At 43.9% G+C, this 25,066-nt stretch overlaps 3 protein-coding genes and 1 long non-coding RNA gene across 5 annotated transcripts in view; 1 reads left to right on the top strand and 3 right to left on the bottom strand.

Annotated features, from left to right (window-relative positions):
- Nucleotides 1–24: 24 nt before the first annotated feature.
- Nucleotides 25–3,383, bottom strand: macir (macrophage immunometabolism regulator). The gene is made up of 2 exons (XM_077622044.1): nt 3,217–3,383; nt 25–1,974 (listed from the first exon to the last, which is right to left on the bottom strand). Exon 2 carries the CDS (start codon nt 1,959–1,961, stop codon nt 1,329–1,331), a length of 633 nt encoding a protein of 210 aa, XP_077478170.1. The 5' UTR covers nt 1,962–1,974; nt 3,217–3,383; the 3' UTR covers nt 25–1,328.
- LOC144090513 (uncharacterized) overlaps nt 3,379–25,066 on the top strand; it is a 23,729-nt gene continuing 2,041 nt past the window's right edge. The window contains exons 1-7 of the long non-coding RNA XR_013305420.1: nt 3,379–3,427; nt 3,518–3,754; nt 10,960–11,049; nt 18,256–18,354; nt 21,810–21,911; nt 22,085–22,180; nt 23,994–24,073. This is a non-coding gene — a long non-coding RNA (uncharacterized LOC144090513). The remainder of the gene's footprint in view (nt 3,428–3,517; nt 3,755–10,959; nt 11,050–18,255; nt 18,355–21,809; nt 21,912–22,084; nt 22,181–23,993; nt 24,074–25,066) is intronic.
- On the bottom strand, nt 4,161–17,509 carry nrg1 (neuregulin 1). 2 transcript variants are annotated; one of them, XM_077622016.1, is made up of 7 exons: nt 16,823–17,509; nt 10,311–10,449; nt 8,620–8,678; nt 8,430–8,532; nt 7,522–7,648; nt 7,325–7,446; nt 4,161–5,634 (listed from the first exon to the last, which is right to left on the bottom strand). In XM_077622016.1, the coding sequence occupies exons 1-7, from the start codon at nt 17,445–17,447 to the stop codon at nt 5,028–5,030; spliced, it is 1,782 nt and encodes a 593-aa protein (XP_077478142.1). In that variant the 5' UTR covers nt 17,448–17,509; the 3' UTR covers nt 4,161–5,027. The 2 variants fall into 2 exon arrangements, with proteins under 2 accessions (XP_077478142.1, XP_077478144.1); XM_077622018.1 differs by having other exon boundaries at nt 8,430–8,529.
- Nucleotides 19,692–25,066, bottom strand: part of slc38a9 (solute carrier family 38 member 9) — a 9,588-nt gene continuing 4,213 nt past the window's right edge. Inside the window, exons 8-16 of the mRNA XM_077622019.1 lie at nt 24,627–24,689; nt 23,588–23,797; nt 23,406–23,513; nt 22,052–22,158; nt 21,843–21,956; nt 20,709–20,857; nt 20,495–20,584; nt 20,218–20,423; nt 19,692–20,139 (exon numbers count right to left, since the gene is read on the bottom strand). Coding sequence (XP_077478145.1) covers nt 20,258–20,423; nt 20,495–20,584; nt 20,709–20,857; nt 21,843–21,956; nt 22,052–22,158; nt 23,406–23,513; nt 23,588–23,797; nt 24,627–24,689 — 1,007 coding nt within the window. The 3' untranslated portion in view covers nt 19,692–20,139; nt 20,218–20,257. The remainder of the gene's footprint in view (nt 20,140–20,217; nt 20,424–20,494; nt 20,585–20,708; nt 20,858–21,842; nt 21,957–22,051; nt 22,159–23,405; nt 23,514–23,587; nt 23,798–24,626; nt 24,690–25,066) is intronic.

Below are 25,066 nucleotides of genomic sequence, written 5' to 3'. Positions count from 1 at the left end.
TTAAAAAGACACAAGTATAAGCTTCTAAGATTGTAATAAGCTTTAATCAGTACCATAACAGTCATCAGTTAACATCGAGTGAGCAGTGGAACAAACAAAGGTTTGTGAGGAAAGGTGAGTTTTTATACATATACAATTAAGTTTATACACCCTTGTGAATGTGCGGGTTATCAAATGTCCGTGACTGCTAAATCAACAACTATACCGTATGGTCTATATTGCATATCACATCCCAGGCTGAGATAGTTGAGGTGATAAAATAATCGGTTGTTTTCTTTCAAAGCAAAATTAATGATGGCAAACACAAAAGGCGGCTGAATTTTTCTCTCGCCATGGCTCGCTAATATTTAAAAAAGCAGCTAACAGTGTTGATGCTAACAAACCGCAGTGCCTTCAGATACAGAAAACTCAAAAACGTACTTTTTGGTAGCTTTTTAGGCCCAATAATGCTAATAAAAACAATATCCCACCATATTTGCAAGCAAAGTGCTAAGTACTCAATTGATATGAAGAGTTTGGGTGGTTTTTAAACCGATTTATGCCTGTTTTTGCACGTAAATTGGTCAAATGGAGGATTCAAGTCTTATCAATTGCGCCCACTTTTTGCTATTACCGTATTTTCTGGAGTAAAAGGTGCACTTTAATGAATGTCCTATCTTGAAATGGGTTTCAAATATAAGGCGCAGTCGTTGTAGGGGATCGTGTTATGCATCCAATAGATGGTGCTGTACTAGTAGTGGTTAGGGGTTGTGTTATACGTCAACTAGATGTGCTAAAAAGAATTTCATATGAAGATTAATCAATATTGATCCATATATAAGGCGCAGTGACGACTTTTCAGAAAATGGAAGTCTTTTAGATACGCCTTATAGTGCAGAAAATACGGTACTTGTGTAGTAGAACGATTTCCCGACCCACGCAAATCGTCGTAAATCGTATCGTGAGTTTCCCACAAATTAATTATCACTACATTAGCGATTTAATAACACAAATATGAAATGACACAACGGAACAAAACAACGAATAGAACGCAAGTACTACTTCATGGTGTTCATTTCAGATCCTCAGCCCCGAGTAAAAATGGCAGTAAAACCAGCACGATTGTAATTTTAAAGCCGACACCATGTGATATGTGCACGTCTCGGCTGGAATAAATAAAAACTAGGGAAACCCGGTTAGTTATTGCTAAGATATCATTCACATTTTCACCTCCACCATCCCAATACGCCGCGAGCGCTAAAAAAAAAACCTTCCCTTCCACGTACGGGGCCGTCTCGCTTCTAATCGGGGCGGATACGGCACCCCGACTCCCGCCCCGAGACGGGTTTTTAAGTTTTATTTCTGCTGAACACGCGCTCTCCTCGCAGGGTGAGATGCTGAAGCTGGTACTGAAGCACCTCCGTGTCTGACGACTCCTTGATGGCGATTTTGTCGAGGTTGAGGTAGTCCAGGGACTTGGACTGGGTCCTCTTGCCTTTGAAACGACACAAGGGGATCGGCGCTCGCGCGCCCCTGCCGTGTTCCCCCGAACTTGATGTGGACCTGAGGAAGGTGTCGCTGGAGCTGGGCATGCGCCGCCTTCGCCGCCCGTTGGCGCCGGCGGGAATGTCGTAAGGCTGGTAGTAGCGGTTTTTGGCTTTGAAGGTTCTGGAAGAGCGCTGGACGCCGGCGTCCAGGGGTTTGGAGGAGCCGGGGACGGGGGAGGGGCCCGGGCTCTTCTCCGGGGAGTTCTCCGACCACTTGTGGGCCAGTTTTAGCAACTCCTCGCCCGTGGCGAAGCCCACCAGGTAGTTGGAGTCCATGTGGAGGATCTGGTAGCCCGCCACGGTACCGCGGATGGGCGAGCAAGGCGTGCTGGCGCAGCGGGGTCGTTCGGATTCCGCTTTCAACGTGGCCTTGATCTCGGACGCGGGGAGGATGGACACGCGAGCTCTGGACACGCTACTCAGATCCACTTCCATCTCGGCAGTCGCACTGGCGGATGAAATGGGGGGGAAAAATGGATCAGAACTTGGCGTATTCCCGAAACCGTAAGTGGATTTGACTATTGTTGTACTTTTCCTAAAATGGTGGGATGTACTTGCAAGACCAAGACTGTTGCTTAGTGTAAAACATAGCTTTTTGTAGCCCTTAAATTTGAATTAAAAGTAAAATGACCTGCCAACAAATGTAACCAACAAACCCTAACATCCGCCATGATATTCTGTTAGTGTATATTATAAGATAATACTACCCTGATTCGGAAAAATTGACATTTATAAGAGAGCTTTGCTACTTTAACATTGGATGTGTTGTGTAGGAGGTTTTTTTTTGGAGATGGTATGTTTTAAAACAATTCATAAATAGTAATAAAGGAGCTTTCGACATGTTTACAAAAGGAACTGCTCTTTTGTATTTCAAACATATCAAATGATGTACTATATCATAAAATAGGCAATTTCATATGTGTATCTGACTTCAATAGACTAGATTTTAATGGCCTTAAACAATGTATGCGGTAAAAACGCACTTTGACTAAAGCAACATCGAAAATGCCAATTGTGTGCGAAACAATTCATTGACGATGGCCCTAAAATAGCAGCTAACAACATTTAGGGGGACAAAAATGCAACCTCTTGCCGTGATGAACAGAAAATATGATGATATTTAAAAGGATGGCGGATGGAATTATTGTTGCACTGTCGTGGCTACATTTTGCAGGCTAGGAAAGAAAAGAGGATGAGGAAGAGAATCTGCAGAGGCACGCCATGGCGAGGCTGCGTCAAAAAATGCTGGGGCAATAAAACATCAGATAGGGGTGCAGGTGCCCACATTTGAGATGAAAATGCCCCCAGTTTGGATTCAAATCCACCTTGTCATGAGCAAAGCAACATAGCGCTATGAAATCGACATAAAGGCTATTCGGCTGGTTTCGGAACGGGCTCTTATGCTAAATATCGGGCCTGAAATGAACAGATCGCCGGTTAACCACAGATAATTGCTAAACCCCGGTGAAAACCGGGCAAAAAATATGAAAAAGACAACAATCGCGATGCGCGCTTGGAGTTTAGTAAATGACATTATGTAATGGAGTAAAGCCGTAAATGAAAGGGAGAGTCGCACATGAGAGCGATGGAAATGAAATGGGTTTATTTAAAGATCGGATCCGTCTAAATTCACGGGACATAACGAGGGTTAAAGGAGAGGGGGGAAATGATGAGGAAAAGAAGCAGAAACCTGTTTGGCAGCGGCAAGTTGGACAGTCGCAGCCTCCCTTTCTGGCTTTCCTCCCTTCGGTAGTCACCCGCAACAGGAAAAGCACTTCCGGTTTGGATTCATCACAACAAAGCTCCAAACGTGAGCAGGTGGATTGTGGGAATCCCGCGTTTCCGCTCACGCCCTGAGTCAACATGGCCAAAATACCGTATATCCTTTTCTGCTGGTTTTTGTGAGTGTTTTTTTGGTTCTATAAATGATAGCAGTAAATAATATCCGTTTTCATTCTTCAATTCATTTTCCATTACGCTTATTTTCACAGGGGTCACTGGAACGCATCACAGCCAGGTTTGAGAAGTATAAGTGGGAAACACCCTGAATTGGTAGCCAGCCAATCACGGGGTACGGGGAGACGAACAACCAATCATAGCTAGGCTATGGTCGTTTCGAGTGTGCAAGCAGCTAGCTTAGCATGCATGTTTTGATGATGCCGACTACCACGCGTGTTTTGAAGATGTGGGACAAAAACAGAACACCCGGAGAAACCCCACACACAAAGGTAGGCCAATCCCACCAGGGATTAAACCCTTAATCTTAAAACTGTGAAGCGGACGTGCTAATCACTGTTGCACCTGCTGTTGTTAATTAATCCGGACGTCAATTGAACCATCGGCGTGTGTTCGTTTATATTAACCGCTCGCCGAAAATATGTTTTATATCTTGTTATATATGTTTATAAGTCTTCTAAACAACAATGTTACTATATGGTCATGAGCTTCTTCCAATAAATGATAGAATTATTGAAATAGTTTTTAGGTCAATACCATTTATTTCTATTGAAAAACTTTTTTTTCAATACACCTTTAAAAAGCGGCCTGAAAAACAAACATCTCTACTGCGCATAATTAAAAGTTGTGAAAGAGCATGAATGTACTTTTAAATAAATAATAAGCGAGGCATTTCCATGTGGTGCAATTTTTTTTAATTCTCAAAAAGCATTGCCAAAGACATTGTCTTTACAAAGGAAATCAAGAGCCTTACATTTTTTTAATTGATGCTTTAAACAAACTTTTTTTTTTTAACTTCAAAGATGTAATCAGTAAATCTGGATATTTTAGAACGACATATTCAAGTCCTAACCGATTTATCGAGTCCTTCATTGACATTCGAGTTGACGAAAGTGTGACCATGATGAGACCAAAAGTGTTTTCTTCACAGTTAACTGATTACATCTGCATCTCGCTTGCGTGTGTTAGTTAGTGTACGGTACATCTACTACATATTATTATTTCATCCATTTGGGTGACAGCGATAATGGCGGATGTCGTAGCTTGGTGACGTGAATCCACCTGGTGGTTCCGGGATGGGTCTAGCATGCATTTGGACCTCTCCTTCCTTCCAAATGGATCCATTTCGGCTTCTGGACTTCAAAAATGTGAAATATTGAAGGCGGCTTGCATGATTGGACGATGGTGAATACGCGGACGGCCCTGTTTGCCATTGCAGTTCCCTTAAAATTCCCAACAGAAAGGCACCATTGATATTTTCATACACTACCCTATGCATTAATATTTTTTTTCTCCACACTGCTACATACCTGCGTATGGCACTTCATCTACAAGACATCAACAAATTGTTTTTTTTTAAATTTGGGAATTTATAAAATGGTATATTCGCTAGGTCATTAAAATAAAAGTCTGGCTTTTTTATTATCTTCAAAAGTCTTTCTGCTGCAAATAATTTATTAGAAAATAAAGGTTAAATAGTGAGTGTTTTTTTTTTAACTTCTTCCTGAAACGAGTAGCTCCTCCCCCTTGTTCTTGAAACAGTTCTTAGACGTTGGCGGCGGTGGCGGGCGAGAGGGCCGGCGGGTCCCCGTTTAGCGACGCCGCGGCAGTCCTACTACCGTCCTTCGCTCGTAGCAGCAGAGCTTTAGCGTTCTCGATAGAAATAAACGGCGTGCGATCGCCCTTTGGATCCTCCGCTTCGCCGGCCGCCACGTTCTCGATGCTGAACTCCTTGGCACGCGGCCCGTGGCCGTTCGCCACGGCCGTTTCTCTGACGCCGTAGTTATTGATCACGTTGTTTGCGTTGACTAGCTTCTCCGTGGACGCCGAGATGGCGCGGCGGGCCGCGGCGGCCGGCGGAACCGACCGGCGGTTGCGATTCTCGGCGCTACGGAGCGGGCTGGGCGGTAAGCTGCGCGCCTCCTGGCCGTGGTTGTAATGCGCCGAGGTCCTCTTGGCTTCGTCGGCCGGACGTTGCGTCTTGGACAAAAGCAGGGGGCGCTTCTCCTCGGCCCAGGGGCTCAGGGAGGGGACCGAGGTGGCCTGGCTGGAAAGGGTGGCCGACGTCTCGGACGGCGGGGAGCCCGGAGTGGCGGCGGGGCTGCACGGGACCCCAGACGGCTGAGGCGGGGCCTTCTCGGCGGATGGATGCCTACAGAATACGAGAAAGGAGATGTTTTGTGAAATGAGGTCGTAGTAAACACGGCGGGGACGGACAAGGTGGTCAAAGGAGGCAGTGGTAGGCGGAGCCTCGCTGCAGATTGCGCAATCATTCATTCATTTTCTGAACCGCTTTATCCTCACAAAGGTCGTGGGGGTGCTGGAGCCCCTCCCAGCTGACTTCGGGCAGAAGGAGACAAACAACCAATCACTAATAGCTAGGGGCAATTTAGAGTGTTCAACCAGCTAGCCTAGCATGTTTTTGGAATGTGGGAGGAAACCGGAGTACCCGGAGAAAATCCACGCAGGCCCGGGGAGAACATGCAAACTCCGCAAGGGTGGATCGACTTGGATTCGAACCCAGGATTCCGGAGCCGAGAGGCCGACGCGCTAACCACTCAGCCGGCGGGCCGCTCGTTTGCGCAATCACTCATTCAAAATTAAAAATGGCGAGATGGGATTTGTTGTCACGGAGAGAAGATAAGGGAAAATAGCGAGAGTTTGTGAACGGGAGTTTTGGGCTAACTTTGCTAGCGTCTTGTAAAAGACAAAACTTGAGGTACTATTATGAAGTCCAGTTTTTCGTTCTTGTTGGCTTTGGATTTTTTGGTCCTCTGCTGCGCAAAGTTAAAATGAATGAGTTACCTCGTGTTTTACGACACATCCCTGTTGGAGTTGGACATGTGTGGGCTCTTCTTTGAGTGAGCACTAAGGTCTTTGATGCCACCAATGGCATTGAGGCGACCTCTACGGGCTTGGGGGGCACGCTGCCTATTCTCCATCAATGACATCATGGAGACAGAGACAGAGTCAGTGTCGGTGTCAGACACCACACTGTTGCTCCAGTCATGACTCCAGCTGTGGAGACAGGGAGGAGGGGGGGACATTTATATCTGGACACGTCTAAGACACCCACATCAATTTGATGTTTCAGAATGTGTTCTTGTTTTTTTGGGGGTGCTTCAGTGCCTGCATTAATTCCTCTCAACTTTATTTGTTGACATTAAAATGTCCATCCGGACGGACACTAGATGTTTGTTGGCGGCCCTGTGGATGAGTGGTTAGCAGGTCCGCCTCAGGGTGAAGTCTGCACGTTCTCCCCGGGCTTGTGTGGGTTTTCTTCGGGTACTCCGGTTTCCAACCACATCCCCAAAACATGCATGCTAGGCTGGTTGACCATTCTAAAGCGCCCCTAGCTATGAATGATTGGTTGTCTGTCTCCTTGTGCCCTCCAATTGGCTGGGGACCAATTTGGGGTGGGCTCATAGTTGGCTGGGATAGGCTCCAGCACCCCTTGCAACATGTCTTTGGTTTGTTTCCATTAATGATAGTTTTACTCATTCTAAAGGGTTTAATTTTAATTCAATATTATATTAGTCATATAATAATAGTAACATTGTTGGAGTGTCTGGGTTTCCCCCCAAAATATAGTACGCACACACGACCATTTAGACAATTATTTGCCATTTTTTTCCCCATTTCAGAATGTTTTTACTCTGTCACTTTTTTGCAGCAACCCTTTAAAACGTGTCAAAGTGGCGGCCTGGGGGCCAAATCTGGCCCACCGCATCATTTTCTGTGGCCCAGGAAAGTAAATCATGAGTGCCGACTTTCTGTTTTAGGATCAGATTCAAATGAAGAGTATAGATGGATATACCCCAAAACGGGAAGCCTCTCTTTACCTTTGGCTGGAGACGTGGGTGAGCGTGGTCGGCTGCTGTGTGGATAAGGCATAATTGCTCGCCGAGAAGGTGCTCTCTGCCTCTTTCTCGTCTGCGTCTTGGATTGCCGTCCCGTTACGTGGCTGATAAGACGACAAAAAAATTGAAAGACGGCGCTAACGAATCCACGTCGAGCGTCACGTTTCGTGCGAGCATACATTGGCGTGCTGCAAATCCTGCAGAGGCAAATTGGAAACCTGTCGTCGGCTGGCTGATTTGGACACTTTGTTTCTCTTGGACCTCAAATTCTGCCTGAGACGGTCGTGAAGCTTCTTCCTCTGCTTCCTGTTTACCAAACAACCAGGCAACGTGGATCAAAATGAAAGCATTTCAGGATAGGAAGGGAAAAGTACCCTATTTTCTCGCATATTAACCGACTCTGCGTATAAGTCGTACCTTTAAAATTGCCTTAAAATGGTTGAATTTAACAATTTATAAGCCGCCCCCTGACTCACAATTTTCACCTCCATATTCATGGTTTTAATAGGGAGTGCAAATGTGTTACTTTAAAGGGAAAATCTTAAGAAAAATCATCGCACATGCTTTTTCTGAGCTACTGTATAATCGATTTCTGGATTGCACATTCCTAAAAGTTATTGCCTGCACATAGACAAATTAAAAAGGAAGTCATGTGATCAGTACAACCAGGAAGTGTGTCCGTAGTGGTCTAGTTTGTCATCCCAAGGTAAGATGGGGGTGCCCTGACTGACCGATGGCAGGCACAAATAAGTGAGTTTTTTCACGTTTTATGCAAGATATGGCTTTTTTTTCTTGAATTTTATTCATAGACGTCAAAATATATATATTTTTTGTGTGTTTTATCCGTTGATTTTTTCTCAATTTTGAAACAAATAACCGTATCGGCCACATTGTCTTGCGTTATGGCGTTTCACCTTTGTCACCTTGCAGTTTCGTGCATGTCAAGTCTAATTTGTGTGCATATAAGCCGTCCCCTTGATCCAGTCATCATTTTTTGGGGCGACAAATACGGCGTCTATGCGAGAAAATACGGCCATTTTGCTTTTTAGGTGTGCAAAAGAGTGCATAAAAGGTAGCATGACTGTACTTTGTTTTGCAGTAGGCCACCACGCACATGATTCCCACGACGAGGAGCGCGATGCAAATTCCCGTTATTGTTAGAATCCGTTTCTGGTACAGCTCCTCGGCTTCTGAAGAAGACGACGGTCAGCTTGGAAAAAAAACAACATCTGCCCAAATGAAACAGGCACCAGAAGAAGAAGAAGAAGAAGACTTACTGTAAAAGCTGGCCATCACATAGCTTTGGCAGCGATCACCAGTAAATTCATTTGGACACCTGATGAAGAGAAAAGAGAAACAGACAAGAACAAAAAAAGGCCCAGTTAGATGATTAAAGCAAAGGAGAACCCACAATAGTCATCACTGGTGTTGGCAGGCAGAATTAGCCAGACAAATGATCCACTTAGAGATTTTAGTTTGATTAAAAATTGGATCTGAGGAGCTTTTATTTTAAGCAGATGACTGAAATGTGCATGTAAACACCAGACCGAGCTTTTTCGCCAATACACCAATAAGTAAGGATCGCTACACGATTATTGTGACTTAGATAAGGGCCCCCCAAAGACCAGGGGGAGGAGCCTAGGACCCCAGAAGTCACCCGAATCCCATCCCCGTCAGACCTTTTATCCCAAAACCTGGTTACAAAACACATTCTAGCATTCTACGTGCAAGTGTTAGCCTCCACGTGGGGGTCGGAATGACAAATTAGTAAGGGGTAATGAGCGTCAAAACAAAGTAGCGGACCCCGTCCTGGAATGGGATGGGCTGGGGGGGAGGTCGGGGTCGGTCGTTACGCTACATGCAAGTTTCAGCGCATCGCTCACGGAGAGTCCAAATGCCCCAAAAAATGAGAGCACACCATTGGAAATCGAGGTTTTTCTGGCCACCAAACGCAACTGTTGTTGTCCAAAAAAAGGGGGAAGATGAGGGTGAAACACCAGTCATGACATGTGGGACTGAATACAGGGATCACATACGTTTTGGGTTCGAGACTTTCTTAAGCACAGCTTGTTCACATCGGTGCCCAGTGAATCCGGTCGAGCACCTGGTCGGACAAGAAAATAACAGTACTGACATGTTACGCACAGGACGGACAAGATGGAGCAAAAAAAAACAAAAAAAACAAATAAAAACTGATATGGGAGTCAAATCTTGGACGGATGGATGTCAAATTCTTCATTGTCCACGGTGGGTGGATGTATGAAGATCTGATGGACCGTGGACAACGCATAGATGGTCTGAAAGACACTCAAAATATTATTGACCAGAAGTCTGCCATTGGCGAAGTGACTCACAACCTGGCTCCTCCCATCGGCCTTCAGCAGGACCCCAAACCGCCTCACCTGGTACTTCTATATTAGAAGGCACGATGGCTTAGCTCAAAGTTTTTTGGCCTGTTTTGACAGACCGAGGAAGTCGCCGATTTACGCTCGGCGACAAACCGCTCTAGCGACAGTCCAAGATGGCGTCTCGAGGAAACCGACAAAATCACATCGTATATGTCAAAACCTGGGAAGCAATACCGATGTCCCCAGACCGCATCCCCCAAGGATCGGAGCCCAAGCGGTTCCCGGCCAGAATGAATTATGTTTAAAAAATCATTTGTCAGATTGGATTTTTTTTGCCACCCACGGGCGTCCTAGACAAGATGGCCAAAGTCCCGTAGCGTTAATTTAATGCCCACGTATGAGTTTCCCTGCGGCCGTCCTTGGCTTCTTTTCTCAAGTGGAACCACTCTCGGTAATTGGCACGAGGGAGAATGAATGGTCTTCAGAGTGGTTGGACGTGGAGATCACGTCAAGTACGACAAACAACAAAGCAGCAAAGTCATCAAACGGACACGCACGCACGCACGCAAGCACAAAGTAGCCGCTAAGGCGCTATTGTAAGAATCCGATAATGTCCTTACCTGCACAAAAACTTTGTACTGCCAGGCATGATTTCGAGGGTGAAGCACTCCCCTCCGTTAACACAGTAGTTCTTCTGGCTGTCGCTGCAACGCGTCACGTGACTGGACGTCTTGGTGGTCGTGCTGGTGCTGGACGAAGCTGCACGAGACACCCAGGAAAAAAAAAAAACAATGAATGCTAAGTGATAGTTAATTCATGGGTACAATTTTCAGGAATTTGAAAGTATCTGTTAAAATATTAAGAGGCATGCAAAGGAAATACAGTTTTACCTCTACTTACGAAATTAATCGGTTGCCGTACTTTTTCCGTATCTTGAACATTTCGTAAGTAGAGCAGTACTTTATATTACATATAAAGTACTGCTCTACTTACGAAATTTTCAAGTTACAAAATATTCAATTTTGTATGAAAGATCTGAGCAACACAAAAATGAAGAAAATGATTTATTAATGTCTTAAAATGAATAACAAAATTTTGTAACTATAGGCATTCATAAGTAGAGGTAAGACTGTTAAAATATTAAGAGGCATGCAAAGGAAATACATGGTCATCTTTATATTGTGTTTTCGCGAATAGAGCAGATGTGACTGTTCTTATTAAGAGGAATACATTTTGGCTAATCCCATTTGCTTGTTGTTTTTTTGGCAGTTGGCTCGAAAAACCATTAAATCTGCATGCAAGGAGAATATTCTGGAGCTCAACCAGACAGATGTCCTGCCGCAGTTAATGCCATTTTTGGTAAGTCAAGTCAAAACACTTATACAATATTTAACTTGTGCCTTTGGCTATTTTGAGAAATAATCATCAGCATTTTTTTAAATCTTGAGCTGTAACACTTTAAAAAAATAACTTATAGCTGATGAGTAAACTAAACAAAGAAGCTGATAATGCATATTTTTATTTTTTTGCAAATTTAGTGTAGCTTTTGGAGGGACACGCCCTCTTTGACATCAATGACAAAAATAGTCACAAGAGGGCGTTCCTATTGCGGATACCTTTCTGGCATAACCTTGGGCAAAATGATGAGTCATTGCTTTTCTCATGATGTGAACGGTGCTCAAGTTCAAAAAGACAATTATATCGCAAATAATGTTACGACTCGGCATATTTGGCAGGAAGGAGAGGACAACCAATCCGTATCTTGCTTTTATCTACCAATCTGAGGATTCCTGTATCGTATTAACACCAACACTTTCTATTATTAGTATTATAAATCTGTCAATATGTACCACTTGAGCATAAAACATGACTCTTTAGCATCACATGAGATGAGTTCGAGGTCTCTGCACCTCCATTTTGTTTCCTGTGTTGAAGTATATTTTGTTTTCTGACCATCATTATCATCATTTGATAGTTCTCACTATGTTGCCAGATAATGCATGAATCTGAAAATAAGCTATCCATTGCTACTTGTAGCTATCGCCCGGTTTTCTTTAAAAAAATAAATAAATATATATGTATATAATTGGAAAAATTGTTCCTACAACCTCTAAGCGCCCGCTCCTGAAATTGAATTACGTTCATTTTAAGTTAACCAAATTTCTAGGACGCTGACAGGAGGACACGGACGTGGCAACCCGTGTCTGCTTAATGGTATGAATTTGAAGAAATCCAGCCAGCATGAGCATAATATTGGGTCATAACTTGATATTTTGCATGCCAAAATATAGTAGCGTGAGCCGAAAGCAAGCGCTAGTTTTACTACAACTTCCGCTCTTGTATTCCCTGACCAACTTAAGTGAATTCTGGGAGAATATTCGCAGCCAGGCAGCTCGCGATGGTTTATTCATGGGCTTCCTTTCGGCTTGCTCTTTAGATTTCACTGCAGCACTCACTCACTCGCCTTTGCATCATGTCGCTCGCCTTTGGTTAATTCCTCTTCCTGCTCAATTTGTTGCATTTTTAAAAAAAAAATTACCCCTCAACTTTTTCGTGCCTATTAACAACTTAATTTTTTTACATCATTGTTGCATTTGAATGCAGGAAAAAAACTGAAATGACGAAAGAAAAGAACATTTTGACTGACATTGCTGCTGATCATGTGAAAAACAAATATAATGAACATAACAATCTTGAAGTCCTGATAATAAAATATTTAAATTTCATTGTAAGATAATATTTCAAATATTTTAAAATATTAAAAATAAAAAATAAAATAGTTCACCTTTTTGCACGAATTTTGAAGTCCTGATAATAAAATATTTATCTTTCATTGTAAGATAATATTTCAAATATTTTAAAATATTAAAAATTAAAAAAAATAGTTCACCTTTTTGCGCGAATCTTAAAGTCCTGATAATAAAATATTTATATTTCATTGTAAGATAATATTTCAATTATTTTAAAATAATAATTTAAAAAATATAGTTCACCTTTTTGCACGATTTTACAAAGAACATTCTTTTAAAAAAGTATAAAATACGGGGGAAACGTCTCAGTTGACAGGTATGGATTTTCAATAATCATCCGCAAATAGTCTCATTCTTCTTCTTTAGTCAGATTTAGAGTCAGTGTGCTACCACCTAGTGGTTGCAAGTGAAATACTCGCAAATTGTAACAACCAATTGTGCCAAGCTGAATCTCAATTCATTCATTTTCTGAGCCACTTATTGTCATGTATTTCATTTTCCTGATGCACTTTCTTTTAAATTGATAGAAATGGCAGCACTTTCCTGCAATTTATTTATTTTTTTGTCCCGTCTCTACCCCAGCCGACTCATCAGTATTCGTCCTTTTTTCCCCTGACCTCAGTCTTGACTCAATCGCATTTTCTCTGCGAACGCTGACGCAAACGTTGCATCTCTCCCGAGGTTTACGTGTCCCCGTGCGTTCACCAAAGCTGCGCCATAAGCAACCTCCATTTTTTTCATTCTCTTTTTCTCCAACTGGTCCTTTTTCCTTTTGTCATTTCCTTCCAATTGCCACCAACTTGATCCGTCCCTCCCGTGCGTAACGCTAGGCCTCGTAAAAGTGTCTTTTTAGCACAAAACCCAGAGTTCATTAGCTAAGTAGCCATATGGAAATGAGTTCATCCATTTGAAAGGTCACTTTTATGAATCCCAAAGGGGAATGGGCGCATCCCATGCCGAATCAAGCCGCAAATTAAGACCGTGGCGTCATCCTAGCGCAGCCCCTGTTTTAAAATAGCAAAGAGAGCGTGTGGCACATGGAGCCAATGCGGAGTAATGTCTACTGTTGCAGTATTGGGGTGTGGCTCGGTCTCCGACACATTTGGGGGGGCGAAACTCGGGGGCTCCTTCGACGTGGAGAGCTATCCTACGCTAGAGGGGAAGATTTCTAGCACTTTCCATCAACGCGAGACTACGTTGCGACCGTAAAAGGAGCAGGCAGCGAGTCAGCTAATCAATGGCCAAGGGTGCTGTATCAAAAATGATGCCGCTATTGCATCAAGTGCCAAAAGCAGAGGACTGAAGACTGTCAGTTTGTTGTAGTTAGCGCCAAACCTAGCGTGATTCATTGTATACAGTAATCCCTCGATTATCGCGGTTCATGTAGACCAGGCATGGCCGCGATAAATGAAAAACAGCGAAGTAGGGTCACCCTATTTAAAAAATAAAATAAAATAAAAACAGGGAAGTGGCTTCTGTTTGCGAGTTTCAGAGTGGATTTTCACATTTTTATGAATTTAAAAAAAATATCTTTAGTGCTAGTAGCAAGCGTAGTAAAGAGAAGTGGCTTCCGCGTAGTCAGCGTGGATTTTCACATTTTTATGAATTTAAAAAATATATATATATTTTTTTACTTTGGTGCTGAGTTCTAGTAGTAAGCGTAGTAAAGGGAAGTGGCTTCCGCATAGTCAGCGTGGATTTTCACATTTTTATGAACTTAAAAAATAATATTTATTTTTACTTTAGTGCTGAGTTCTAGTAGTAGGCGTAGTAAAGGGGAGTGGCTTCCGCATAGTCAGCGTGGATTTTCACATTTTTATGAACAAAAAAATTTAATTAATTTTTTTTTCCGCCAGAAAAAAATCTGCGATGTCGTAAAGCCACGATATTTGAGGGATTACTGTATACTGTCATTTCCAACCTGTCAGGCTGGTGAGTTATCGCTAGCTGGGTGAGACGCTATCTCATCTTCGGTGTCGACTTGGCAAAATAAGCCTTGTAACTTAGCAACCAATACTACAACCTTATCGAGTCATCACCCAATGTTAAGGACATGTTCCAAAATTGCCCAAATTAACGCCCCGGGTGACAGAATATTGGCAAAATATTGTTATATTGCTGTAGTTGCTCGTCATCTTCCCTCGCGGGATGAAATATTTAAACACTGAAACACCAAATGATTCACCCGTTGCTTTTAAACTCTTCTTATCTAAGCCACGCCCCCTTTAGGCCAGGCCCTGTGTTCGCGAGCATCCCCTAATTTTGCCTATATTATCCTGTGATATTAATATTTTACCTTTCAGAGAATCCCAGTGAGATGAAAATTTAGACTATAAGTGGCCAAATAAATAAATTAAGTCAATTTTACTTGGATTGGCATGAAGAGTCCTCCTAAAATACAGTATTTAAAAAAAGACATTTTTGATGATGACACAAAATGGCGACGATGGAGAGCAATTTCATGATATGAGCAATGATCTCATTTTGCCCCGCCCACCATCCAGCATACAGCGTGTCGAAATGACTAGCGGCACATTTGAAGAAAAAGGCATTCGCGTCAAGACTTCCTTTCGTCGGCGTATTAATAATATTGCTAGTCTTTATTTTAAATGCCGTGCCATCCATCGAGTCGCCTCAGTTTCACCGCTTGGTTCTTTATAAAGAGAGAAGCGTTTACGTTAACGTAATACAGACCATAGCGTTCGGCGTCTGGCTTCCCACGACAAGTTTGCGCTTGCAAAAGTGGTGGCGGTACACAAAAGGAGGGGAAGAGTGCGAATTCCAACGAGGTGACAAGCGGACACTTGTGAAATCCTGCCATACCTGACCTCCTCATCCCAGAATATTCGTTTCTTCTCAAAATCCCGCTAAATGCTACAAAATACTGCAAATCGTGACTCTTTCAGGTGGATGCAATTTTATTTTGGCCTGAGTTTGCATCAAAAATTGATTTACTGTCGTAAAAAATTGTGCTAAACACTCCTAATTTGACCTGGGTTTTACCAAAATAAAACGGCAAGATGTCCTACGACGTTTTTTCAATTTGAGTATCTTAATTTTTCTCAAGCTGGCCGAAACAAACAAATAATTCGACTCTTGGCCTGCTGTATCCATGTTGAAAAGCCAGCGTTTCCACCATCAATCCATTTCCTGCGGATACTTAAGACCGAATAAAAGCTAAAATAGACCTTATTTTACAAAATCTTTCGTAACAAAGCTCCGCCTCCACTGCAAGATTTAGTACCAAAAAAAATTCCAAGACCTCAACTTTGGCTGGCTCTAGAGGTGACTGTGTAGTTCCCTTCAAAAAAGAGTGCTAAATTAGCCAAAGCAGCTTCTCTCTTCATACCTGGAACTCAATAGCAATTAGCATACGTCAACTCCCGTCTCTGAACCTCTTGGCCAATCACATACCTGTCAACCTCTGCCGATAACTGCCCTTATAAATGATTATGATTCAATCCCTTACAAACCCCCAAAAAACCTTACAAACACCGTACGACTCGTACGGTGTTTGTAAGGTTTTTGGGGGGTTTGTAAGGGATTGAATCATAATCATTTATAAGGGCAGTTATCGGCAGAGGTTGACAGGTATGCAATCATCTTCAAGCCTGGCTATTAGACGAACAAAATTGCCATCACAACGCTGTCTAAAACTGTGCTACGTATGCGTACGTGTGTCTTGTATGTGTCATCGTTTACCTTCAACCTGCACAAGGCACTAAAAATGGAAATTAGCCCTTGGTTACAATCGTACATATCTATATGTTCATTAACCTGAATAGAAATATGTTCATTAATATGTGCTGTCCCTTATGAAATCAATCCAATTCAACCTCCATCTACGTATACGGCAGGGCTAAAGCGTATATTATGTCGCAGACAGTATTAGCATGGCGTCCCCCCTTCCCTGCGGTAAGCGACATCAATTAGCCGCCTCCAGCCGGCGCTGACCTTGAAAAGAAGCAGTGGCAGCGGACAGGAAGTCTCCCCGTGCCCGCCGCCTGATGTTTCACTCGCCGTCATGCATTATTGATTTTCACTTTTTCACCAGCGCAACATGGCGTGCGCCCAAACGCTGCCGCTTCCCCCTGGTTTCCGTGCGCCCCGGATCCGAACGGCGAAATCCAGAGTCACGCACGCACGCCACCGGCACGCCGCCGGAGGGGAGCCATTTTTCTACAGCTTAGTCACGCGGCTCCGCCAAGCTTCCCCGCAAGTCGCGACGTGTCGGGTATCGAACGCCAAGGCCCCTAGAGCTCGCACTTCCTGAAATATAGATGGTTTTCCCCGCGTTCCATGCGGACACAAATCGTAAAGACCCGACACGCGAATTCTCGCGGGGTGTCGCTGGCGGGACAAAGAAATAAAAGCGCACTCACCGATCGTGGAGACGACGATGTCGTTGGTCTCCCGCGTTGTCCGAGGGACGCCGGGTCGGATGGTGACGGGGGGCGGGCTCCCCCGGGACGCCACGTAGGAACCTCGCGTGGACTTGTCCTCCACGAGAACCTCGGGACGACGGGGCCAGGGGAGGGTGGACGGGGACGAACGGGGGCTCGTCGGCGCCAACGTGGGGTCCGGAGAAACCAGAACGGGGTCCTGCCCTATGCGTTTGGGCCCCGAATGGGTGGGGGCCTGGTACTGGAAAATCTTGTCGGCAAAGACCCACTTGAGTCCGGCCGTGCACAACGCTAAACTTAGCAGGCAGGCTAGGATGGGCAGGATGCAGATTTTCTCGGAGTGCAAGCAATTGTTCACGCGTTTCATCTCCACGCAAACACAGCAGGTGGCGGCGGCGGCGGGCAGAGCCATGACTCCCAAGGCGGCCGGATGCTCGCCGCCGTCTCCTCCTCCCTCCGCCGCCGCCGCCGCCACCGGCGCCTCTTCGCCATCCCCCCCGGTCTCCTCGGGTTTCTCCTCCGGGACGCGTCCCGCCAGGACGTCCGAGCCGGAGGGGGAGGCGGATCTCGGCGGGGAGAGGTGGTCCTCGATTCCCTCGGTCATCTCGAGCTCAACGGCGAGATCCCCGGACGCGCGTGGCCCGGAGCCGTTTTTCCATGACGCGGGGGGGGGGGGGGGGGGAAGCGAGGAGACCTTCTGGATTCTGACCTTGTTGGTGTTCCGGGATGACGCCGGGACTTATATGAGGACGCGGATGGAAGGCTTTTACCAGGACGGGACGAGGCGCTCACCTGAGAGAGCTCGCGCGGGGGAGACGTGAACGAGCCGCTCACCTGAGCGCCCGGGCGGCGGCGGCGCGACGGCACGTTTGCGCTGGCGCCGGTCGAAGCGCGAGAGGCGGGACGGGCCGGCACTGCGGCGGCGGCGACGGCGGGCGGCGGGACATGCTGCCTCGTGCGGACGTCCGGCTCCTGCCGGCCGGCGGCGCGGTGGCGCAGTGGCTTGAGCGGAAGGCAGGTGTCCGTCCGAGTGCGCAAAGCGATGAGTAAGCCAAAGAAGAGAGAAGGCGGGCTGGGCTGCTGGCTCGCGAGCGAACGGAGGAAAGAGGAGTGGGTGACTCCCCTTTTTTCTTCTTCTTTGGGCACTCCTCGGGCCTCCTCCTCCCTCTCCTCTCTTCTTCTCTCTTCTCCTCTCGTCTCTTCTGTCCTTCCTGGACTTCCTGCCTCCCTAGCGCAAGCCCTCTCTCCCAATCCCGGCACAAAGCATCCAGCTCAGCCACTTCCTTAATCCAATTAGAAGCGGCGTGGGCCAATGGCAGGCAGGACGCCTCCTCCAACTGCACTCCCCATTGATTACGCTGAAACTAAAGGGTGTGTTTTTTTTTTTCTTTTTCTTTTTTTTTTTTTTACAGGGGAAGGAGGCAAGCAGACATCTGATCCGTCCCGAGAGGATTGGCCCGCGGCGATCTGGTCCTCTCCGGTAACCCAGTCATCATGCAAAGACAATCAGGGTAATGAATAAGAAGGAGTTTGCCTGCTAATTCATACTATTTATTTTATTCATTCATATTTTTGGGGGGCGCCGGTGCGGTAGGAAATGGTGCCGATGCCGAGTAAAAAAAAAAATAAAAAAAAAAATTTGATCCATATATTTCACTTTTGATGATAACATCGTTTCTGGTTAGCTTTAAAAATATATATATATATTATTTGAATTCCCCCTATTTAAAAAGAAAAATCAGATTGCATCTGCAGCGCCTAATAAATCTCAATTTGAGTCCCCACTGATTCTTGCACAAATATCAATTTTACTTCTTAAGTGCATTGATCAACGCATTTTTTCCAATTAAATTCAATTTTTCTCATTTATTAAAGACGATACACCCGATTTAGACGCCGTCTTCCCCTTTAACAATTAAACATTCAAACCAATGAAGCCCACCGGCCCTAAAAAAAAAAGTCCAAAAGACGTTGCACCCGATTTAGGCATTGTCTTTCCCTTTAACAATTAAACATTAAAACCAATGAAGCCCACCGGCCCTAAAAAAAAAAGAAGTCCAACTCAAAGAACATCTGCCAACATTACGGCAGACCACCAGAGCGCCAATAAAAGCCATTTAACCCCTTCCCGACCACCGCAGCAGGTAGTAAGTAGGTGAGCGGAGCAATCCGAGGATTGGAGGGCTTTAAAGAAGATGAAGAAAAGGTCAGGTGACCTCCACACGAAAGCGTGACCCCACCGCGACCCTTTCCAATCCTGCGCCAGAATTAATACCAGTAATGGTATCCGTGGGAGAGGACTTCCTGTCAGGCCCTTGAATTAGGGACCCTTCATTGATTATGCTCTCAGCTTTTTCACCCTACTAAGCAATGCTTTGTTTTCCAAAAGAGGTCAATTGACACCAAGGCAAGTGGAATTAATATATGTATATTACTATTATTAATTGGTTTGGGAAAGCTCACCAAAAAAACAATCCAAGAAAATAGATGAAAAATTGCATCATGACTTTAAAATGTAAATGAAAGGACAGTTCAGGGTAAAAATGTCATAAAAAGGGGAATGGCACTAAATGGCTCCTCCCTCTTCCCTCAAATAGATCTATATCGGTATTGGAGGAAATTAACAATTAGTCATTAGTTATGTTATGTAGTTATGTTGAATCCATAATTCAAATGCTAAATAAGAGGAAACGTGGAATTCAAAATACATGTAAAGTCAATGTAAAGTAAACTGGTTAATAGCAGAAAATGACTGCAGTTACGCGATGCGTTAATGATACACAAAAGACTGAAAATTAGGAAACTATAAATATATAAATATTATATTCTTGAAATACAACAAGACACATCCAATGATTTCACATTTATTTTCCCTTTTAAGGCATTGATCACAAAAAAAAAAACCAATTGCATAGTTAAATACTAAACATAGAATGTCAAGTACAGCACCAAAAATGATGAGGTCATTAAAAAATGCCAATGCACCATCTTGTTAAAAACTGCTTAAAACAAAGTCGACAGAATCAGAAACGAGGATTTCTCTTGACATCCAATCAACGAGACCCCATCACGTGATCGGGAACCAATCCAAAAAGATCTTTTTCCCTCCTAAATACATTTCCCAGATATGGCTATTGCCAAATCCACAAAATCAGGAGACTCGGACCCGACTGATGTGCAAAAAAAACGCCATTGGAAATGATCAATTTCAACTTTAAATACGCTTCCCTTCCTAAAAGCTTCACATAGAAGTGAGAAGACAAAGATTGTAATAATCCCAAATGACCTGCAAGCGTCTGGAAGACAAGGGCAGAAGATAAAGACGGATAAATAGGAGGACCGTGGCAACATTGCGGCCTTGATTAACAACGCACTTTATCGTCCTGAGGTTTGGCGGAAGGAGCTCTTCGGTTTTTACATGAAGAACTGAGCCATCAAGTTGGCCACGCCCAACAGGATGAGAAAACTGTGAAACGCCGCCGACGGCCAACGGAGGGCGCCCCGTCGTCTCAGGGAGATCATGTGAATCAAGGAAGGGAAGACGAAGACCAACGCCAAGCCGCAAGTCGCCCCGGAAAACCTGCCGGATCACAAAACAGAAAATCTTGGATTTAGCCTTTGTTTTGACGCCGTTAATAAGACGAACCGTACCGAATGATGGAGCCGATGTTGGGGTAAAACTTTGCCGTGAGGACGCCGGCGGCGACGATCAAGACGTTCAGACTGAAGACGTGTAAAAACCTAGGAAATATTTCCACGGAAATTGTCCGTATTTACTCATTTGGACTTTCCGATGAAAATTGAAATTGGCAGGCATTCCGTAGCTCAACTTGGAAATTGGAACGGTGAGAAGCAAGGCTCTTACCCTGGGTAATGATTTCCAAATAACTGTCCCATCATCTGGACTCGCACCAAGTATCCCAGTAGAGGATAAACCGTGATCATTTGGAACAAAAGGAAGCTGCGAGCCACAAACACCATCACATCACCGCTGGAGAAATTGTCTAAGAAGTTCTGGTGGGCAGAAGACAGACAAACAAATCAATATCGTGTCATTTAAAAAAAAACGAGTCAAAAGACTTAGTTCAGTTCAAAGTCCACCACGTAGCTAAATTAGCGTTACATTTCCAACGGCTAGATTGCAAAAGTCCACCTCAAGGGCTCAGATAGGTGGTCAAAAATGCTAAATCATAACAATAACTTTTAAGGGCTGACAATTGAATTTTAAAAGGAAAAATCTAAGCTTTATCACTGACAATCACATTTGGATTAGCGTATTTTCTCGCATAAAGGTACGGCTTATATGCGCATAAATTAGACTTGACATGCACGAAACTGCAAGGTGACAAAGACCAAACACCATAATGTGCGGCCGATACGGTCATTTATTTCAAAATAGAGAAGATAAAACACTAAACAAAATTTATTTTGGCGTCTATGAATGAAATTCAAGGGGGAAAATCGGGAAAAAAACTCACTTCTCGCTCAGGGAGCCTCCATCTTACCTTTTACCGGTAGTTAAACGGACACACTTCCTGGTTGTACTGCTCACGTGACTTCCTTTTTGAATTTGTCTACGTGCAGGCAACGACCTTTCGATTGATACAGTATCTCCGAAATACCACGTTGTCTTAAGATTTCCCTTCAAAGTAACACATTTGTACTCCCTATTAAAACCACGAATATGAAGGAGAAATTTGTCACTCAGGGAGCGGCTTATACGAGAGAAATGGTCAAATTCAACCATTTTAAGGCAATTTTAAGGGCGCGGCTTATACGCGGAGGCGGCTAATGCGAGAAAATACGTTGGTCGCAAAAACAATTCCTGTCTTTTGAAACGTTGGGGCCATTGAATGAATAATTGACGCTCCTTTAAATGCTAGCAACGGGACGCTGTTCTCCAGCGAGTGACATTTGAGTAGTGCAAGGGGAAATCATCACATTGATTATTGTCAACTCGATTCAGGAAAGGATGCCAGCGAATGGCGTTCAGTCTTACCGGTTCGATGCAGTCTTTGCTGAGGGGAGGAGCCGGAAAAGCGGCAAAAATCAACACTCCCACGTAAAGGTACGTCAGGCCGACGAGGAGGTACGCCACGGACAGGTCTCGTACCTGAAAGTAGCAAAACACGGTCGAACGTTGTGCACTCGCAGTTGGATATATAATTGCAATTTTAAGTCTTTTTACAGAGACTGAGGCTTACTTACGTTGTTCTCTTGGTGCTTGTTGTTTTTCATCAGCGTGATGATGCAGTTGTGGATGAAGAAGGCTAACGTCAGGACGCCGGTCAGCTGGGGGAAGAGAAGTCGCAGTTCTGGTGGCAAAATGCCAAACGGGTGAGATCAAACTTTTTCAAAGCCATCAAAAAGAAGCACTTGACAATCGATCAAAAGCGCGGTTTTCATTTGGGAAAATTTGATCGCGGAAAAGCTATGGTAGAAATATCAGGAGGATTGACGCTTCATTTTCTGGCCTAATATGTTCATGTGATAGCGGAATAATTAAAGTGAATCTCAAAGTCGTAAAAGACTAAGTTCATTGAACTTTGTTACGACTCCCCCTGGTGGTAAGATGTAGCAGGGAGTCGCAACTACCACTGCAGAAAAACCTGGCCAATAATGAGACAGACACGCAAGGCAATTAACGTTAAATGATAATTTATTAACAACAAAGTCCACAGAAAACCGGGACTACGGGACAACATAGTGGAAGCTAAAGATACTAAAGTGAAAGCTGACAGCCGTAACAAACTTGATTTGGGAATGTGGTATCAAGTTTGAATTAATTATCGCTGTAATATGATCATGGTTGCATTGATATTGGAACTCTACACTAAAAAAAAGTCTCAGTTAAATCCACTTGCAAAAAAGATGCAACGTTACTATTCGGATTTCTGATGTGCGAAAGTGGCGGCCATGTTGAGGAGAACATGGCCGTCACTAAGACGCATTGGTTAGCCCGTTTGCTTCAGGTGTGCAGGCAGGTGTTGGTGACCCCGCCTCTTCCAGGCTCGCTTGAACCTTGCACGTTTAGTTGTTGTATGAAAAAGTAGAGCCCTCTACTGGGCACGGTTGGTTTTGCATGGCCAGTTATCGTGAAGATTGCATGCAAGGCGGTCTTACAAGGGGATTAAACGTCATTTTGTAAAAGGTTAAATAGCGGAAGGTGTTTTTTCTTCTTCCAAACAATCAACAGGATGCTTTTTTTTAGTTATTTAGCTACAAACGGAATCCGTAAATTGATGCTAGTTTCAGCGGCGACCTCATCGGTGTCTGCGTCGTATCGGAAAACCCGCCCCCACTCGGCCCTCGGTGGAATTGGTTCGGCACCCCCGCTCTAAGCGTAATATGACACGATGGAGCACCACTGAGAGCAGAGGGATTTAAAAAAAAAAAAGCCACATGTGACAGCGGGTTGCCAAGATAGAAGAAAAAAAACAACTAATGTTTTGTTTGTTTGATTTTTGTGAACTTTGCACTCCTAAAAATATTTGTTGGACATTTGACCCCTCAGAACACAAAAACTGTTTGAGTCGAATTTGAAGAAATGTATGCGGAATACCTGGAACGTAAAAACTGGTACTGTCGAACCAATGGAATTCCAGGTGAAAGCCAAGGTGGACCGCTTTAATCGTGACCAGGACGATCAGGTAGATGACCGATATGGTGCCTGGACCAGAAATAATAATTCATCAATGGACGTATTTGTCCAAAGTATGGAAAATAGTCCGTTTTGAGACTTACCCAAGAATGTGAACCTGGCAAAGAAGGAGGCGGATTTGAAGCAAAGCAGCGGCAACAGTAAAATGATGAGGAAAAAGGGAACGGTGTTGGTTTTGCTCCACCAGTGTTCAAACGAGTAGACGTCAAACGTAGCGTTTCCGTTGGTGCTGACATGGTGCGTGGCAAACGTGTGGTTCCCCCCGGGGTCGGTATTGGGGTACGGGCAAATTACTGGAGGCAAAAAAAAGTGTTATCCATCTTAATCTGCGTTATGTGTAGAATTAATACAAGTGTAACATTCACTGCCCCCCCAAAAACGGGAGATTCCAACATCACAAATTACAATGCATTTGACATGACTTTATTTTTTTTGTATTTGAAGTTGTATGAAGACGGACTGATTTAAAACAGCCCAATTTTTTTTCAGAATCACAATTTAAACATCGGACTATCGCCACATGTGGAAGCCCGGGGACGAAAATACAACGTTACTTCTTCCTGGTTGAGGTACAGTGTTGAAAAAAAGTCATTTATTTAAATTTGTGGACTTATTAACATGTTAACTGACAACAACACCCAATGTGGTCACATTTTTGATATTTCACGTGAGGTGAGGGACCGAAACAAAATGATGCATGGCTGACATCGGCTAAGAAAATGTAACATTTAAAGTCGACGCCCACCTTTTGAAACACCAGTTGTTTGTGATTAAGAAATCTGGGCAAATTAGATCCATTTAAAACATGGTTATGTTACAATTGTGTTTTTGCAATGTGAAGTCGCTTGGAAATTTTCAGAACTTTCCCCTATAGTCCAAACCCCGAAACATACCCGTCACGTCACGTGTACTAAAGAACCAGCACTTGCTATTGGCATCCATTTTGGAATGGAATTCCATTCTTGGTATTGTCGATGTTGTGCCATATTTCTAAGACTTGATGATGAACTGTCATGACTGCGTTTCTTTCCACGTTCAATCCCTTGGAAATTCTTTCCTACCGTCGACGTCTATCTTTCGTTTTTCAATCGGAGTAATACATCCAAATTTTTGCTGACTCACCTCTGTCATTGGTGTCGTTGGTTCCAAAGTCTGAATCCGACATGTTAACGTGGTGAGCGTAGTCTGCAAACAGGAGGGGGAGGGAATACGTACTTAAAAAAACTGGTCGGAAGAAAACCATAAATGCAATTATTGTACTCCTAATAACAAGATTTATAAACCAATCGATAAATGTGCTAATTTTCCCACTGTTTGGTCTTACAGGCTAGTCTATTAGTTTTACATAACTATTAAATAAAAACGTTCTAGATCAAGAGTGTCAGACTCGGGTTGGTTCGCGGGCCGCTTTAACGTCAACTTGATTTCACGTGAGCCGGACCATTTTAGATATAATATTAAGATTTTTTTATTTTTATAAATGGATTAAAAGAACTGGATTAAAAGCCCTGAATATTCAGTTTTTTATAGATCTAAAACAATTGTATTTTAGCTTTTTTTAT

Source organism: Stigmatopora argus, chromosome 16 (genome assembly GCF_051989625.1).
Source record: "Stigmatopora argus isolate UIUO_Sarg chromosome 16, RoL_Sarg_1.0, whole genome shotgun sequence".
NCBI classification, from domain to species: Eukaryota; Metazoa; Chordata; class Actinopteri; order Syngnathiformes; family Syngnathidae; genus Stigmatopora; species Stigmatopora argus.
Note: the sequence above shows the minus strand (reverse complement) of the source record. Positions and strands in the feature narration are given on the sequence as shown.